The 18,040-nt window shown below is 47.3% G+C and overlaps 1 protein-coding gene across 4 annotated transcripts in view; it reads left to right on the forward strand.

Moving 5' to 3' along the window:
* The window catches only part of CASKIN2 (CASK interacting protein 2), a 312,904-nt gene that overhangs the window by 188,121 nt on the left and 106,743 nt on the right, over positions 1–18,040 (forward strand). For all 4 annotated transcript variants that reach the window (XM_085617001.1, XM_085617003.1, XM_085617004.1 and 1 more), the window contains 3 exons: positions 13,628–13,736; positions 14,316–14,410; positions 15,402–15,519. In XM_085617001.1, coding sequence (XP_085473127.1) covers positions 13,628–13,736; positions 14,316–14,410; positions 15,402–15,519 — 322 coding nt within the window. The remainder of the gene's footprint in view (positions 1–13,627; positions 13,737–14,315; positions 14,411–15,401; positions 15,520–18,040) is intronic.

Below are 18,040 nucleotides of genomic sequence, written 5' to 3' on the forward strand. Positions count from 1 at the left end.
GAGCCAACCACAGCACCGAGACCGCCCTCATCGCAGCCACTGACGACATTCGAACGCTGCTCGACAACGGGGAAACAGCGGCCCTCATCCTCCTGGACCTCTCCGCAGCGTTCGATACTGTCTGCCACCACACCCTAGTACAACGCCTCAGCAGCATCGGAATCCAAGAGAAGGCACTGGAGTGGATCATCTCGTTCCTCGCCGGAAGAACCCAATGAGTCCGCCTCCCCCCCCCCCCCCCGTTCAGATCCGAGGCCACCAAAGTCATCTGCGGCGTACCACAAGGATCATCACTCAGCCCCACCCTCTTCAACGTATACATGAGCCCCCTCGCAGCCATCGCACGCCAACACAGCCTCAACATCATCTCCTACGCCGACGACACCCAGCTGATCCTCTCCCTCACCAACGACCCCGCCACCGCCAGAACCAACCTACACGAAGGGATGAAAGAAGTAGCCGAGTGGATGAAGAACAGCCGCTTGAAACTGAACTCAGACAAGACGGAAGTCCTCATCCTTGGATCATCACCATCTGCCTGGGACGACCGGCCCTAGGCAGCGCACCCAAACCAATGGACCACGCACGCAACCTGGGTTTCGTCCTGGACTCCTCCCTTTCGATGACCAGACAAGTCAACGCCGTCTCGTCATCGTGTTTCAACATCCTACGCATGCTCCGAAAGATCTTCCGATGGATCCCCACCGAAACCAGGAAGACGGTCACCCAGGCACTCGTCACCAGCCGACTGGATTACGGAAACACCCTCTACACCGGAACCACAGCCAAACTGCAGAAAAGACTCCAACGCATCCAGAACGCCTCCGCACGACTCATCCTGGACCTCCCCCGTCACAGCCACATCTCCGGACACCTGAAAGACCTGCACTGGCTCCCCCTCAGCAAAAGAATCACGTTCCGCCTCCTCACCCACGCACACAAAGCCCTCCACGACCTAGGCCCCAGATACCTCAACAACCGCCTGACCTTCTACACACCCACCCGCCAACTACGATCGACAAGCCGCGCCATCGCCGCCGTTCCGCGCATTCGAAGAGCCACCATGGGAGGAAGATCCTTCTCCTACCTGGCAGCCAAGACCTGGAATTCCCTCCCCATCCACCTCCGTCTTACCCAAGACCACCTCTCCTTCAGGAAGCAACTCTAGACCTGGCTCTTCGAGCAGTAGCGGGACCCCCCCCCAGCGCCTTGAGACCCTCCGGGTGAGTAGTGCGCTATACAAATTTCTTGATTGATTTCTTGATTGATTGTATTTGCGAGACTTTTTTGGCATTGTAAATGACAAATGTATGTGTTTTGATAAACCTTCAAGCGGTGCATAGTCATTGCCTGGCAGTAACTGCACCTCTTTTGCTGCCAGTCTTGCTTCTCGTAAGCAATGGCTAAGTACAAAGTGCGTGTTTACGCACCTCTTGCAGGTTTTCAAAACGCATAAATAAAATGCATTGCCATTTACAATGCCAGTAGCTCAAACTCTGGCAAATGCGAGACCTATTGCTTTGAAATTGCTTGTTGTACACAGCGATGGGTTGGGACCCTGGCTTCATTTTGTGAAGTGGCCGATGCACTAATCAGCAGCATCACAAAATGATCACTTGCAGGAGGTCGTAAAAAAGCCTTCTACCTCGTTAGTAATGAATGAGATCGGGGAAGCAGGCCTTTGCCCCCCCCCCCCCCCCCCCCCCCCAAGCCGCGTGCCCCATTCACAAAGCGGAGCCTGCCTCCCAGTTTGCAAACCATTGATAAATGACATTCTGAATTACAATGAGGAGGAGGACAGACGCCCCTTTCATCTCCCCAGCTCTTTGCGACCCCAAATGGGTTGCAAGTGGCACTTTACAAACCAGATCGCGTTTTCCGACTCAAAGTACCTGTAATAGTCATAGACTGCCAGTCCTGATTAACAGTCGCAAATCCGGCGATTTTGAGAAACGCGTTGTTTGTGAAGGCAAAATCCGTGGGTACCTCTAGCCCCAGATGAGGCACTGAAGTTACTGCAGCTGTAACAGGGACGGGCATAGGCAGAGCACTTTACACTGCACGGGCTAGCTGAGTGGATGCAGCGGGAGCAGGGACAGACATAACTATTGACTCCACTCAGCTAGCCCTTGAAAAAGGTTTACGCTAGGTGCAGTCTGCGTCTTAGCATCATAACTTTTGAAGCCACGATAAAAATGTCCAGTCTTTTAGCACATTTTGCAACAGCCTATTTATACTATGGGCAACTTTATAGTGTGTGTTTAATATATATTTTAAATAATAGCACAGGGTGCTTTCTGTCATAGGCTTAGATCTCTTAGCACTTTTAATAACATTATTATATCCCCAGAGGCTGAGGACCGACCAGATTTAAAATCAGTGGCCGTACCGTAACATCCACAGGTATCTGAAGTGATTGCATTAACCAACCCAGCTTTCCGACTAGAAGAACATTTAAGTTGCATTTATTTTTCTCTTGAGGTGTGCGTACATATTTCATATACTGTTACATGTAGGTGAAAGGCCTACAGAGTAGAAATGTACTTTTTTAGCCGCGCCTCCCTACACCTGCTGACCCCGCCCCACTCACAGTGCCCATACTTTTTTTCATACACGTCACCCCTGACGCTGACGGAGTGAAATCTGTCCTGACGCCGTGCAAGGCTCCTTATGCACGTTCCACTCGTAGCTGGTGGTCTGTCCGTTCAGCTCGCGCCCGGACATTCCCCTCCATTTTGTCTAAAGGTTGCTCGGAGTGCGTGTCCGTCAGAGCTCTTCCATTTGTTTTCATGGATTGCCAACTGCTGGCGGGGTCGTTTCATGTTATTGAATTTAGTCCGTGTTCAAAGTGCTGTTCAATAATATCGAAGGAGGGACAACATGATGCATCGAGAGAGGGGTAAAGGTCAGGAGGTTGCCCTAAAAGGAGCCGAAAGGGATGCGGATGGAGCAGAGCGTGCACACATGGCCAGAAAGCAAAGAGGAGGGTTGAAGAGGAGATCCGGGCATAAGAACAACGAGGAAGGAAGTTGGTTACAGACATGACTGTAAATATTATCAGAAAAGGCCAGGTTGGGGGTGTGTGTGGGGGGGGGGGGGGGGGGGGTTGGGGGTTGGCAGTTGGACTAAAGAAGCTCTTTTAGACAACACAAAGGAAATTACAGACAGGCTCGGCTTTAGCGCAGGGGGCGCCCGGTGTGACAATCTGTTGTTGCATCCCCGCCACCCCCAACGTCCAACCTCTCGCTCCTCCAACCTCTCGCTCCCCCAACCTCCTGCTCCACGATTCTCTCAGTACTACCCTCCAGCAGTGCCCCTCATCTCTCCATAGCCCCCCAATGGTCTGGAGAAGCTCAAACTCCGCATTTAAAACCTACCACAGTGGTTGGCTTTACCAATAAGAATGGTTTTGTACCAAAATAAATCATTTATTTTTATTTTTTTAGCAACATTACCACAACGAAGACTAAGAAAAAGCAACATTCGAACCTATGCCCATGCAGTTTGAATGCAACTCTTTGACGGTTCATAGGACACTGTGCTATATAAGGAGTGTAACTTGTGAAATACAATTAAGGAAAGTATCTTGTTATATAAAAGCAGTAATCCAATGAGCTAGTCACGTAAAATACAGTTCAGTGACTTGCATGGAACACATTCTTTGCTGCAAGAATATTAACCGAGATTCTGCCAATTAAAAGCTGTACTACCCCCCCAATCAGCCTTTAGATTTTCTGATTATCAAATTGCACACACTGACATTTCTTTCAGGTAGCAGGCACCCTGGAGAGAAGTCTTGCTGCTTTTACAGCTGCCTCTCCCTTCTCTCTCTTCAATTACATCTACATGGCCCCCCTCGCTGCCATCGTCAGACAGGAGGGACTCAGCATAGTATCCTACGCCGACAACACCCAGCTCATCCTCTTCCTGACGAGGAGACCTGACACCACCAGACTCCGCTTCCAGGAGGGAATGAAAAACTACACATCCTGGATGAGCAGTAGCTGTCTGCAGCTCAACTCGGAGAATACAGAAGTCCTCGTCCTCTGTCCCACCCCCTCAGCATGGGACACCACCTGGTGGCTCACCGCCCTCGGCAACCTCCCTCTCCCACCCACCACGGACCACACCTGGAACCTCTGCATCATAAACGACTCCTCTATCACCATGACCCGACAGATGAACGCAGTCTCCTCCACATGAGTCTACACCCTCCGCATCCCTCACAAGACCTTCAAGTGGATCCTCTTCAGAATCCAGAAAGACCGTCACCCACGCACTCATAACAAGCAGACTGGACTACAGAAACACCCTCTACGCCGGAATCAACAAATCCCTGCTTCGGAAACTCCAGACCATCCAGAACACCGCTGCCAGCCTCGTCCTCGGCATTCCACGACATTAACACATCACCCAGCACCTACGAGACCTCCACTGGATCCCCATCGAAAAGAGAGTAACCTTCAAGCTACTCACTCATGCCTACAAATCCCTCCACAACACTGGACCTCAATGAAAGAGTCTTCTTCCACGCACCCAAGAGAAACCTCCGCTCCGCCGACCTTGCCGAAACCCCGCACATCCGCCGAGCCGGGATGGGTGGAAGAGCCTACTCCTACATCACGGCAAAAACCTGGAACAAACTCCAGCTGTACATCAGATGTTCCCCCACTCTGCACACCTTCAGGAAGAGTCTCAAGACCTGGCACTTTGGCTGATTCGGAGCTGCACTCTTCCCTCCCCACCCCACCACCCCCCACACACCAGCACCTTGTGACCCTAACGGGTGAGTAGCGCGCTTCACAAATCCCTGATTGATTGATGTAAGAGGGGACCCCCTTCTCTGCATTTACTCAATCGTTCAGTAGCTTTTTTGAAAAATAAAAAGTATTTGAACTGTTTTGATTACAATAATAAAGCTTGGGAACCTCAACCTCATCCCTCCCCCTGCCCATTTTGACCTCTGTTCAAGATGGGTAAAAAGAATACCGCTGAGTTAACTAGGTAGGATCTGTTGCTTGCACTTGGTTAGCTAACAGAGGCACGGATGTAAGCACTATGTAAAAGCGATCATCTTACTTTCATCATAGAGCCTTAGGAAATGAGGCTGCAGGGCATACACACAATGTGTGGAAGCTTTGTGGTCCTGCCCCAGAGTGATAAAGGGAAAAGTGGGCAAACTGATGTTTTCGTTCCGACCTCCAGTCACAACTGACTCTTATTCTGCTCTTTGGGCTGGCCACGGGTGGGCATGCATCATCTTTCCAGAGAAGGCTTCATAAAGGGGTGCCTCAGGGGAAGAAGGATGCCTTTAGTGAGCCATCCTGGTGCGAACCGCATCTTTACAGGTTGCAGTGTGCTCCAGGCCTGGTAGGAGGTTTGATCATTATTTGCACCCACCACCTTTTTTGAAGGGGTGCTTTCTATCCACATGCTGATGCAGACAGGCTGCAACAATCTACAGTAATTGTGGCTTTTATTTAGTGAAGAAAGTTATTTTGTGTTGCACCAGTGATACCTTAGTGTGGATCCACACAAACTTTGCAGCCAGCGACTGGGTTATTGGGGGGACCTTCGTAATCCTTCTGTTTAATTGGCAAGTGACCCCATAATGAAAGGCTGTCCAACTTAAATTAAAATTCATTGAGCTGACTTGATGAAGTGGTCATTTTTCTAAAAGTAATACTGAGGCCGTAATTTTCATGATGGTCATCTGAGCAATTTCGATAGTGAGCCAGAGTTGACTCGCATTTGCCCATAAGGGTCTCTACTCACGGACACATGGACAAAAAGCATGGGTTACTGTGCCCAAGTCGTGAGGTGCCCACTCACCCTATACGTGGGGCCTCTGCTATTCCTGGTAATGGATGGCATAGGACCTCAATGACGTTTGGACAGTAGGAGTTCAGAAGGCACTCCAATTATTTGCAAAAATGTGTGATAGTCTGCTGAAATATTTTTCAGTTTCATTGGTAACTAGAGGTAAAATGCTCTAATGTAGGTAAAAATGAATGTTAATAGTGCCTGATCTACTACCAAAAATTATTAAACTCGCTCTCAGTTAACTGTCTGCATTCTCAAATGTTTTGAAGTCAGGTTAATTGAAGTATGTAAGCCTGTATCCCCTTAGCTCATCTCTTCTGAGCCCCTTCTTGGGCATCTTGATGTTGGAGGTGGGCAATCCAGCAAATTCATAAGCTGCGCAAGGTGATTGACTTGCATCTAAGGCCCTCATTATAAGCAGCCTGGTGTTTGGTCCTATAATTAATGCCTCTGATCAGAACCAACACCGATGTATTTTGAATTTATTTGGTGCAAAATTCTGAAGTTTTTTCAAGTTTTGCCATCAACATAGAACCAAAACATACATATTTTGGTGCTTACTGCACCAAAATGTGAATGGCCCAGTATTTACTGGCCATTTTTCCCCTCTTTAAATTCCAGCAGGTTTGACTATCTTTATCACAGCCACTGGATGCAGTAAATGATCCAATACTTATAATTGCAATCCCTTGGCAAAAAGTTGGTTACGCAGTGGTCTCAATTAACTGGGACACCCATAATGAGGGCTTAAGAGTCAAAATTGGCGGAGGCCTACCCGCGAAGAGGACATAAAGGGGGAAGAGCGTTAACCCAGCCAAAGGTCCAAAAAAAACAGAGCGATGAGGGGCTCGCAAGATGGCAGACCCTTTTGCTCCTTTGTTTAAACCCTAACCCCCCCCCCCCCCCCCCCTCCCATCCGCCGCAATGCTAGGCACCGAAATCGAACCCAATAGTGCGAACACTTGGCCAATGGCCTGGGCTGGGGCAGTGGGAAGGGGAGTCGGGGGTGACCCTGATCTAATCAACAACCTGGGCGATAGAAGTTTGCAGGGAACAGGACCAGTGCGGCGAGTGAAAGAGTTGTGGTGCGGAGAGAACATCAGGACCCCAGCACGGTACAACGCAACTCTCATTCACGCTTGCAAACAGGACAAGCACTGATAACGGAGGGTCGGAAACAGCCTACAAGGTGACGCAGCCTTATCCCAACATCAGCGGCCTTACCTGCAGCAAGGGGACAACCAGAAGATGCGGCCTCAGGAGTTCGTTCAGCAAGCGCCGTCCTCCAGGAGAAGCAGTAGCTGCACAAGGGGCAAGGAGGCAGAGGAAACACAGACACAGCAGGCACCCCCACTAACAGACTGCACGCAAAGGGAGCAGGGGAGCCAGCAGCAGGGAGGCCAACAAGTGCAGCAGGTTGGTCCCCAGTAGAAGGATGGGAGAGTTCTGTGGGTAGTGTATGAGGTCTCAAGGTAAAGAACCCAGCGCTATGGGGGCAACCATCAGTGACATATGTCAGGCTGGCACCAGGTCAGCCATCCATGGTAATGAGGGCCACCGGGCTCGCCAGCCTGATCTCACTAGTAGTCAAGGAGCGATTATGGCACAGAGAGTTTTTATCAATATTTTTTCCTTTCTGGAAATACAAATGGAGGGGATGGACCTAGTGGCAGGGGATGAAAAGGAAGAAGACCGGAAAGAGAGAAGGGTAGGAAAAGAGAGAAAATTTGATAATTGGACTGACACCTTTAGAATGATGGCATGCATCATAGTTGAGAAATTCGCCCACAATTTGTGGTTGTTTGAAGCCAAAGTCTACAAAGCACACGGGCAGTTCACAAGCGATGTCTGGCTGGAATACAACAAGGGTGTCAGGCTAAAGATGCAAACATTGCCAAATATGACTCTGAATGAGGAGGATGTTGCAGGATACATGCACAAAATGATGCTAGCAAGAGGGGAAGGGATGGTCTGGCAGGGGTAATAGCCCTTTTGGCAATCAGCACTTATAGGGAATCAAGAGAAAAGCAGAAGCTTCTGCAGGTCAAGGCCATACATGTGGGTTGGAAGCAACCAGACATTGTTTCGGAGAGATATAGTTTTAGCCGCAGTTCCGTCATTTATGTGTAATTATAGGTACCACAAATATGGCCGCCATGTTCGTATCAAAACGAGAGGCAACTGAAATTGTAGCCCGTTTTCTATGTAAACGGCCAAGAGAGCCCTCCAGTTAGAGTAATGTGTTTTCAATACGTTGTGTCATAGCGGGGTAACTGACATTGACAAAGGCCAGGCGGCCGAAACGCGGCCGTCAGTTTTTGGTTGCACGCTGATTTAAAAATAAAATAATGAAATGATTTATGAAGCCCAGAGTGCCTGGCATTAACTTTGAGTAAAAAAGTCTGTACACGAGTCCTTCCTCGCGAGCTGGAGGCACCCACTGCGTTCTGAGCGGCAACGTGTGGCGGAAAAGTTTTACTGTATCCCTCTCTATACATATCTCTATACATATCTATCTATCTATCTATCTATCTATCTATCTATCTATCTATCTATCTATCTATCTATCTATCTATCTATCTATCTATCTATCTATCTATCTATCTATCTATCTCCCAAAGTAAGACTGCTCGCAGAATTAAGACGCCACATGCAACTTTTAAAATTCACCTTTTATTGTTTGGCAGGCAGCAGCAAAACAGTGATGGCCTCCCAGCGCGTTATCTGCCATATTCGCCATACGCGTTTCAGGAATAGTTCCCTTGATCACTGGCTTGGCCTGCGGTGGAAAAACAGCTATTCAACTTGTTTTGCACTCGCGGTTGTATTAAATAGTCCCACCCTCATGGGCGTGTACTAAGTGCATGTTGGTTCTTGAAGTTCATGTAAGTATACCCATAGTGGTGCCGCTCTACCTTTCCCTCCATTGATTTAACACCCATCGGGTCGCTGTTCTGGTCACGACTCCTATGTCGCTTTACTCGTGCCACACCAAATCGGTTGCGTCGCTCCTTGCATGCGCCTTGTAGTGAGAGCGCAAGGACCTGCTTAGCTGCAGTGGGGCGTCTTCGTGGCCAGAGCGGGCCACTATATATCCCAAATGAAGACTGCTCGCAGAATGAGGATGCCACACGCAACATTTAAAATCCACCTTTTATTGTTTGGCAGGCAGCAGCAAAACAGTGATGGCCTCCCAGCACGTTATCTGCCATGTTCGCCATACGCATTTCAGGAATAGTTCCCTTGATCACTGGCTTGGCCTGCGGTGGAAAAACAGCTATTCAACTTGTTTCGCACTCGCAGTTGTATTTATATAGTCCCGTCCTCATGGGCGTGTACTAAGTGCCTGTTGGTTCTTGAAGTTCATGTAAGTATATCCATAGTGGTGCAGCTGTACCTTTCCCTTCATTGATTTAACACCCATTGGGTCACTGTTCTGGACACGACTCTGATGCCGCTTTGTGTGTTTGTGTATGTGTGTATATATGTGTATATATATTTATATGTGGGTGTGTGTATGTGTATGTATATGTGTATATATAGATATATATGCATGTGAATGTGTATATATATGGCTCAGATTTCACTCATACAAAACCATTGAAATTCAGTAGTTCTAGTTACCTAAGCTAACTATAACTAACGCCCCCGCAAGGCACTGCTTATGACCTCACATATTACATCACTCATGAAATGGTCGGTGGGCATAAGTTCTAGTTAGCTTGGGTAACCATAACTGCTGAATTTCAATGGTTTTTACGAGTGAAATGCAACATAAAAGATGATAGACGGAATATTTAACATTATCAAACCTTCAGCCACAGATCTGGGTTTAATACATTGTTATTTTGCTCGTCAAGCCATACCAGTTTGGACCCAGCCATATGCAAATCAGCCTTTATCCTGTGCACCATGGGAACAGTACAGCCCGAACTGCCAGGCCAGGTCCTCCCTGGACCGGAAAACAAGCATCCTGGGGCTGGTTGGGGGCATCACCCGTCATCATCCAGGCTAGCTTGAAACTGGTGGCGTAGTGAGCACGGGGACCCACGTCTGGGCATACCCTTCCCACATAGGGTGAAAATACAACACATAAAGATGATGGCCGGAATGTTCCACATTGTCAAACATTCACCCACAGTCACAGTTCTAGGTTTAATCCATCATTATTTTGCTTGCCACGCCATTCCAGTTTGGACCCAGCCATATGCAAATCAGCCTTGGCCCAGTGCCCCATGGGAACAGTCCAGTCCTAACTGCCAGGCTAGGTCCTCCCTGCACCGTAAAACAAGCATCCTGGGACTGGTTTCGTGGCATCACACCACACCACACCAACCAGGCTTGCTTGAAACCAGTGGCGTAGGGAGCAAGGGACCCATGTCTGAGCCGAACCATAACGTCACTGTAACCCATTGTTTTTTTCAGTGAATTTCTGAGGTTTTTAAAATTCTATTTCCTAACTCTAACATCCCTATAACCTTTGGGTTTTTTAGTGAATTTCTACTTTTTTTTAGATTGTATTTCCTAACTATAACAGTAAATTTCAACATGTTTTACATTTTATTTCCTAACTGTAACCTGTAACCTTTGAGAGTGGGTGTATGAGTGGCTGTAAAGGTAGGTGAGTGGGTGTGAGTGGCTATATGGATGTGTGAGTGGCTATATGGATCTGAGTGGGTGTTTGAGTGACTGTATGGGTGTTTACATAGCTGTGTAAGTGGGTGTAGGAGTGCCTGTGTGGGACTGTGAGTTGGTGTGCGGGATTCTGAGTGCGTCTATGACTGGATGTGTGAGTGTCTGAGTGGATCTGTGAGTAGGGGGTATGAGTGTCGGAGTGGGTCTGTGAGTCAGTGCATGAGTGTCTGAGTAGGTCTGTGAGTGGGTGTCTGACCTTTTATTCAGCCTCTTTCTGGTCGTTTCTGAGTGGGTGACAGTTACAGAAAGATTTCTGTTGCGACTGCCATTCAACTGGCAAAGCAAAGTGTCCCAAGCCCTGCCTGGAGTGAAAGAAAAAGGCCAGAAGGGTCGGGCCTACTGGGATTTGTAAACCCTGGATTCCCATGGGCATCAGAATTTGTGATTCTAGCGTAGGATTTGCAAATCCTGTGCAAGAAAATGAAGAAAATAAAATGCATTTTGTGCACTACTGTTGTGATTGGCCAACGTGCTTATGTGGTGGTTTCCCTACACAAGGTGAGGTAGGAGCAGGGCCTGATTGCAGTGCAGGCCCTAGTGGCTGTCACCCACTGTGCATTGCTGAGGTCCATAATCTGTGGATGTTGGCTGCCTTGGAAGAGTTGGGCACAGGGCCTGGCCAGACACCTAGCCCTGTGTTCAACTCCACTGTACTTGGCCTAGGCGGTTGGCCTCCCGCAAAGTGTTGGGCATCGGAGGCCAGCACCTGCTTCACACGGACAGTGGTGGTGTCCTGCAGGCATTGGCCACCTGTGGAGAGTTTGGTACAAGGAACTCTTGGATGTGCTGGATGATTAAAAAAAATATATATCACAGAAAAAACCAAGCTCGCCCAACAGCCATGCAAACCATAACTCGCACATCAAATGCAGGCCTAGGACCTCACAATATTTGTACCAACAAATAATTCCGAATGGTGAAATGTAATGGAATAACACTAAATCATACCAATTCATGATACTTAATTTATAGTCATCTTTGTCAAAGTGGTTAGGGTAATTTGATATGTTATTGCATCTGTAAGATGATATACCAAATCATTAATTCCATCGGTTTCATTAAGGGTGAGGTCATGAGCTTTACTTTTGGTGTGAGTTATGGTTTGTATGGCTGTTTCTGAGCTATGGAGCGTGCGCCTAATGATAACTTGTGTGAAGTTGTGCGGTTTTTCTGTTTTAATTCATTACCATAACTGCACTTAAACTGTGCTTTTTTTAAGTGAACTTGTGCATCTTTTTTTGCCAACATACCTTGAGGTGTTATAATCAAAGCTAAACATAATTCACTTTAATCTTTATTAATTCAGTGCAATATATATATATCTTCCATTCATATAGTTTTGTATAACACATGTGCATATTATTGATTTGTGTGTGTGTGTGTGTGTGTGTATATATATATATTCACTGAAAAAACCATAGGTTTCACACATGTTATAGTTAGCGGAAATTTTACTGATAAAAAACCAATGAAATTGCCCCGTTATAGTTAGTGCTGGCAACTATAACTCACGCGACCGCAATCCTCTGCTGATGCTAATACTGTATTTAGACACTTATTTGCCCATGTCTTCTTCCATACATTTTTAGCTATACATATATTACAAATATTTTTTTTTATAAAGACACATATGTCATCAGCAGAAGATTGCGGTCGCGTGAGTTATAGTTGCCAGCACTAACTATAACGGGGCAATTTCATTGGTTTTTTATCAGTAAAATTTCCGCTAACTATAACATGTGTGAAACCTATGGTTTTTTTCAGTGAATTTGCAAGGTTTTTTAAATGCTAATTCCTAACTATAACGTGTGTGAAACCTATGGTTTTTTCAGTGAATTTGTACGGTTTTTTAAATGCTAAGTTACTTTACGCCATTCGAGGCGTGCGCGCCCACTTAACGCAGTGTGTTCCGTGCACGGTTTTTATCAACTTTAATAAGCACTGTACATTTGGTGGCATTCGGCCACCAAAAGCACAGGGGGTGGGGTCAATGTGGATAGTGTTTTTTTTATTTCGATTTTATAATTTCATGTTGCCAAAATATAGTTTTTTTACTGATGTAATAAGCACTGTACATTTGGTGGCCTTCGCCCACCAAAAGCACAGGGGGTGGGGTAAGTGTGGATAGTGTTTTTTTTATTTCTATTTTTTACCGTACGCTTACGGTAAGCGTACGGTAAGCGTACTCGGCGAAATTGCCGAAAAAAAAATAAAACCGTTTTTGCTCTTGGGGGATGTTTTGGGACTCCCTCAACATGACTATGTGGGAGGGAGTTGTCAAAACAGCCCCGTAACATGTTTTTGGGCATCATGTTTGATAAATAACACTCAGTGCGAGAGACAAAATGTCGGACGCCGCTTCCTGGTTTCGGCCGATTCGAATGTTTACTAAGATCTAAGAGCCAATCAGAATCGCGCTCGCGCACGCCACCGTACGCGTACGGTAAGCGTACGGTAAGCGTACCGTAAGCCGGCTCAGATATATATATTGATTTAAAGGCTATTTTCTCAGAATCTACTGAACAGATTTACACCAAACCTACAAAAGGCACTTCCTTGACATAGGGACTACCTCTCTGCCAAATTTCTAGTAATTCTGTTCAGCCGTTCGGGCTGTAGCTCGTTCTAAAGGTCCTATGGAAAAATGCATGGGAAAAACGCGTTTTGGGACCCCCCTTTTATCTCAGCCCCCGCTTGACGAATCCCCCCGAGACTTTCAGGGTAGGAGCGGAGCGTAGCGCCCCACCTATTTTGAGAAATTCGCGAGGATTCATCGACCGGCGCCAAAGTTATTCAAAATAGAATGTTGCGGATTTCCTATGGAAAAGGGGTCCTAACTATAACTACCTACTGGCGACCGCCAGTAGGTAATATATCTATATATATATATATATTGCATATTTATTATACAAAACTATATCAATTGAAGAGGAACTACTAACCCACACTTCTCACCAACCCGTTTGCCAGATTGTGGCAGTCATAACTGGAACTGGGGTCAGGACTTGCACCCCAAGAGTCTTCTGGTCTCCAGCTCTGTGATGGATAAAAGAGTGACTTGGTTTTCGGGAGCCATTCTAACCAGCATTCATTTTTATTTTTTTGACAGAACGGCATTGACGTGAACATTCGTAACACCTACAGCCAGACGGCCCTGGATATTGTAAACCAGTTCACAGCTTCCCATGCCAGCAAAGACATCAAGCAGCTTCTGAGGGGTGAGTATGTACCAGCGAGGTGGAAAGGATGCAGAGAACATACAATGCTGTGCATGCCAGTCCCGTTGGGTTGGTATGAAGAAGGGAGGGAAGCAATCCCAATTTTGATGGCCCTACCCTCTGCTGGAGGTTATTGTAGCACCGAGGGCCTTGCTCTGAGAAAGATCCTACTGCTTAGGTCATGTGACAATGACCGGGCACTACTAGAGGAAGTGCACCTCCAACTGACACTCCAATCCCAGAAACACTCTCCACATTCTAGATGACCTCACACACTGGCTGAGCAGCAGGGACCATGAGCACTGGGGAGGATGTATTAAGATACAACATACCCAGCACTGAAACGCTCCAAGACAGACAAGTGCACTGCTCTGAGGAGGCTTACGCTGTCGGACGCCCTTCACTCTGAGACACTGCTTCTTGTAGGAAGGTCATAGGCTTGGATATTCTAGCACTGACCATGCAAAGTTGGTACAGTAACTATGGATGCTTAAAGTAGCCAACAGGGACCAATACTTTTAGAGGCTCTGCCCATATCCTGATGTGATGAGCCTACAAGTTCTGTTTTTTTGCTTCCAGAGGCCTCTGGTATCCTGCAAGTTCGAGCACTGAAGGATTTCTGGAATATTCATGACCCAACAGCTCTGAATATCCGAGCGGGAGATATCATTATGGTGAGAAAAAGAACACTAACCTACCACCTCCAGCAGTCTGATGCCATCTGTAGTGCTCTGTGCCATACCAACTTTAGAGCTCCTTCACTGCTGCACAGCTATACAGCACAGCACGCCTGCACTTGTGCCCCATCACACAGCCAGGGCGTCTACATCATTACACAGCCACAGCTCCTACGCTCGCCCATCTCCTGTAGTCCCACACAACCAAACTAAAATCTCTACACAACTTCATGCCAGTGTTCATATGCCGCCACTCTACTACACTACATCCCTTCGAGTGCGCCTACACTATCGCATCTTCAATGCCCTGCACCATTCTACCTCCAGTGTTCTCCTTTACGCCTCGCCCCCACGGCTTCTCCAGCCCCCACCCCAACATTCATACACTATTGTAGAACCATCGCACCCCCAGCATCCCACAACTCCTACACTTTGCACAGATCGTGCATTTATTGCCAAGTACAGTCAATACATGCAACACTGTTGACAGAATGTATGTACACTTACAATACTCCAACAATATATACATCAGCACCTCAATCACTACACACTTCCTGCACCATCCAACGACAGACCTCTCACACACTTAATGATTTTCCATTGTGCAGTCGGTGCTCCGATATCATCCCACAGCATGTGCGCTTGCACCGCTGTAAAACTGAGGTATCTGCGGCACTGCCCAGCTGGCACTCCTGCGCCATCTTACTTGCAATGCTCATTCCCATCATTGACCATAACTACTATATGTTCCGCAAACAGAACTGCTGAGCATTTGTGTACATTTTCACATCAACTGTGTTACTGCACCGAGGCACAGTCGGGCGTATACACCTTTGCATCACAAGCATTTTCTACATCCAACATTTTTAGACCACCTCTTACAGTCAGTTCTCCAGCATATTTACTGTACAACAGCTGTGCCTACACCAGCCCCGCGGTAAAATGAGCCGTCTTTATATCTCCGTGACACCCCTTATTCTTCTCGCAGGTCCTGGAGCAGCCCACTGATGACCGCTGGAAGGGACATATCCACGATACCCAAAAGGGCACTGATCGCGTGGGCTACTTTCCGCCATCCATCGTAGAAGTCATCAGTAAACGCCTGGGTCAGTAAAGGGGAAGCTAGTGGTGGTTGGGCTGTGTTGAGGACCCTAATGTGTGAGTGGAAACAGAAGACGGTGGAGCAAGCAATTAAACAAAAGTATGTGAGTTAAAGGGGAGTGATGAACACAGGGTGGATTGTGGGTACTCTAGGGTAGGAGTCATGTGAGGATAGGGCAGAGGCGCAATTAGAGCTACATTTCGGGGGAGTGGGCTACTAAACATTTCGGCGGGTGGAGCTGACTCCTCCAGCAATAGGGAGAGTGGAGATGTAGGGGCTCTAAGAAGGGGTGAAAAAACAACAAAGCCTCGTTAACAAGTAAATGGTCTTTTTAAAGACCTGTGAAGTACTCTGGTGCAGCTGTGTGTGTGCCCGGGAAGCTGTCTCAGCCGGGCTGAGACACACCACGGGTGGTGGGTGGGGGGCTGGAGCCCTTTGAGCCCAATGGGCGTTGCTCACCTGGGATAGGGAACACCTGAAGTTGAGAAGTCGCGGTAGGCAGCACACAGAATGAGATCAGCTGTTCTGGCCAATGTGCTGTCTCAAAATAATGGCTCTTACTTGAAGCTTGAGCTCAGTTATACTCCAGTAATAATAATAATAATAATCCACATTTGTAAAGCTCGAACAATCACCCGTAAGGGTCTCTAGGCTCTGGGGGCCGTCGGGAACATTAAGCAAGCTATTGCCCAGAGTCACATGGTGCTGGGCTAATCTGGTGCCGGGGATCGATCCGTGATCCCCAAATTCCGGAGTCAGTCGCCCTGGCCCCGGCGCCACACCTCTTCCTCACTTTCTTGGGGGAAACCTTAACAAAGGATCAGTCATTACTATGGTACATATCTTGAATAAGACATTTCTACGCAGTCCTGTGAGTTCTTCCATATGACAAGCCCTCTGAGACAAAAAAATGCACTGCACTGCAAACAGGCTTTCTGTACCCTCTAAGATAGTACATTTGATTGAGGGGCCATTACTGCCCCTTCCCATCATAGCGACATTCTAGAAGGGGGCAACCACCAGGCATTTACAAATTTCCTTTGTTGAATTTTTGGAACTTGACAGCTAACACTTTGGAGAGACGGATTACATAGTAGATAAAAAGGAACATAACCTCGTACAGCAGCTTTGCTCTTAATTCGTTATGATTTTAAGTACTCATCTCAGAGAATTCTGCGCCTTGTTCCTCACTCATCAACGTAGGAAATCAAATGGAGTGGATCGAAATCTATACTTCTTAACAAACCCTTTCCAGTTGACATAGTCCTTGCCTTTTTGTGGGAGACTTCAAAGTGTGACAGCAGAATCCCCAGGTGGATCTACATGCTTAAAAAAAATAAAGTTTTGATTAACTTTATTTATATATTTTGAATAACAATTAACACAGGTGTACATTCCGTAGTGAGCCTTCATGAATAGCTTAAAATTAGTCACATTAGTTACATATCCAGTTATTGGACATACTTGAAGAATCCTGGATCTGCAGGTTGCAGACCTTGAGGGATAGCAAAGGGCGTTTGCTGCTTTGGTGAACCAGTTCAGTGGCGGCTCATCCGCTAAGGCCAAGGAGTGTCGCCACACTGTAAAAAGGAAAACTAAAATGATAACTTAAGTTATTGTCATTTTCGTTTTCCCTCCTGCTTAGGTGCAGTGAGGGGCAGGTGGAGCTGGGCAGTTTGAGTTTTATATAGCACTGGCTAGACCCGGAGGTATCCGAGCGCTTTACATGAGGTTACACATTTATAAAAAGTTACATCAGTTTCAAGTTACACATTGTTACAAAAGTTACATCCATTACAAGTTACATCTGTTGGCGTGTAGAATGGTAAGGGGGCAATGTAAAAGGGTAACGAGGAGGAAGATACAGCGGAGAGGCAAAGGAAGTCAGTCCAATGTTCGGCTGGGTAGGTGACGGCAGAGGGGAAAAGCCACAGCCCATCTCCTCTATAGCTATCAAGGTAGCTCCACGGGCATCGGCCAGAATGCTATGTCTCCACTGTCGGTGGCAAGATTCACAGATTCAGTGTCATGATGGGTGAGCCGGATAGGGGTGGAGATTGGGCGAAATGCGCAAGGTCTGGTAAAGGTCCACTCCAGGTGTTGTCGTATTCATACCCACTGTGCAGCATGGCTGTCGCCCACCGCTACTCATCTCTCCTGCTGACCTGCAACTGGAGACTCCCCCCTCGTGGTACGGCCTCATCGATTTGTTGGGCTTGAGTTAATACTGCACCAGGTGCCATCTTAGGGTCAGGTAGGCTAGGACTCTCCCTACAGCCTTTTCTGCAGTGAAAGTCCGCTTCCAAAGGGGTTCAACCACCCCTAGTCCCGCTGGTGTAGACTCAATGGGCCAGATCATGGAGCCTAGGGAAGTGAATTAATTAGCAGGGTAGTCGAGGGCGCTTACTTGGTTGAGTCCTTTATTCGGTCATGATTTCATCAAGAGGACGGCTGCCATTATAGAGTCAGGCGCGATCCTACCTGGACCCGGTGATTCTGCTGCTTTTGGCTCTTATCGTGGCTGG

This window comes from Triturus cristatus, chromosome 7 (assembly GCF_964204655.1).
Source record: "Triturus cristatus chromosome 7, aTriCri1.1, whole genome shotgun sequence".
In the NCBI taxonomy this organism is placed as follows: domain Eukaryota; kingdom Metazoa; phylum Chordata; class Amphibia; order Caudata; family Salamandridae; genus Triturus; species Triturus cristatus.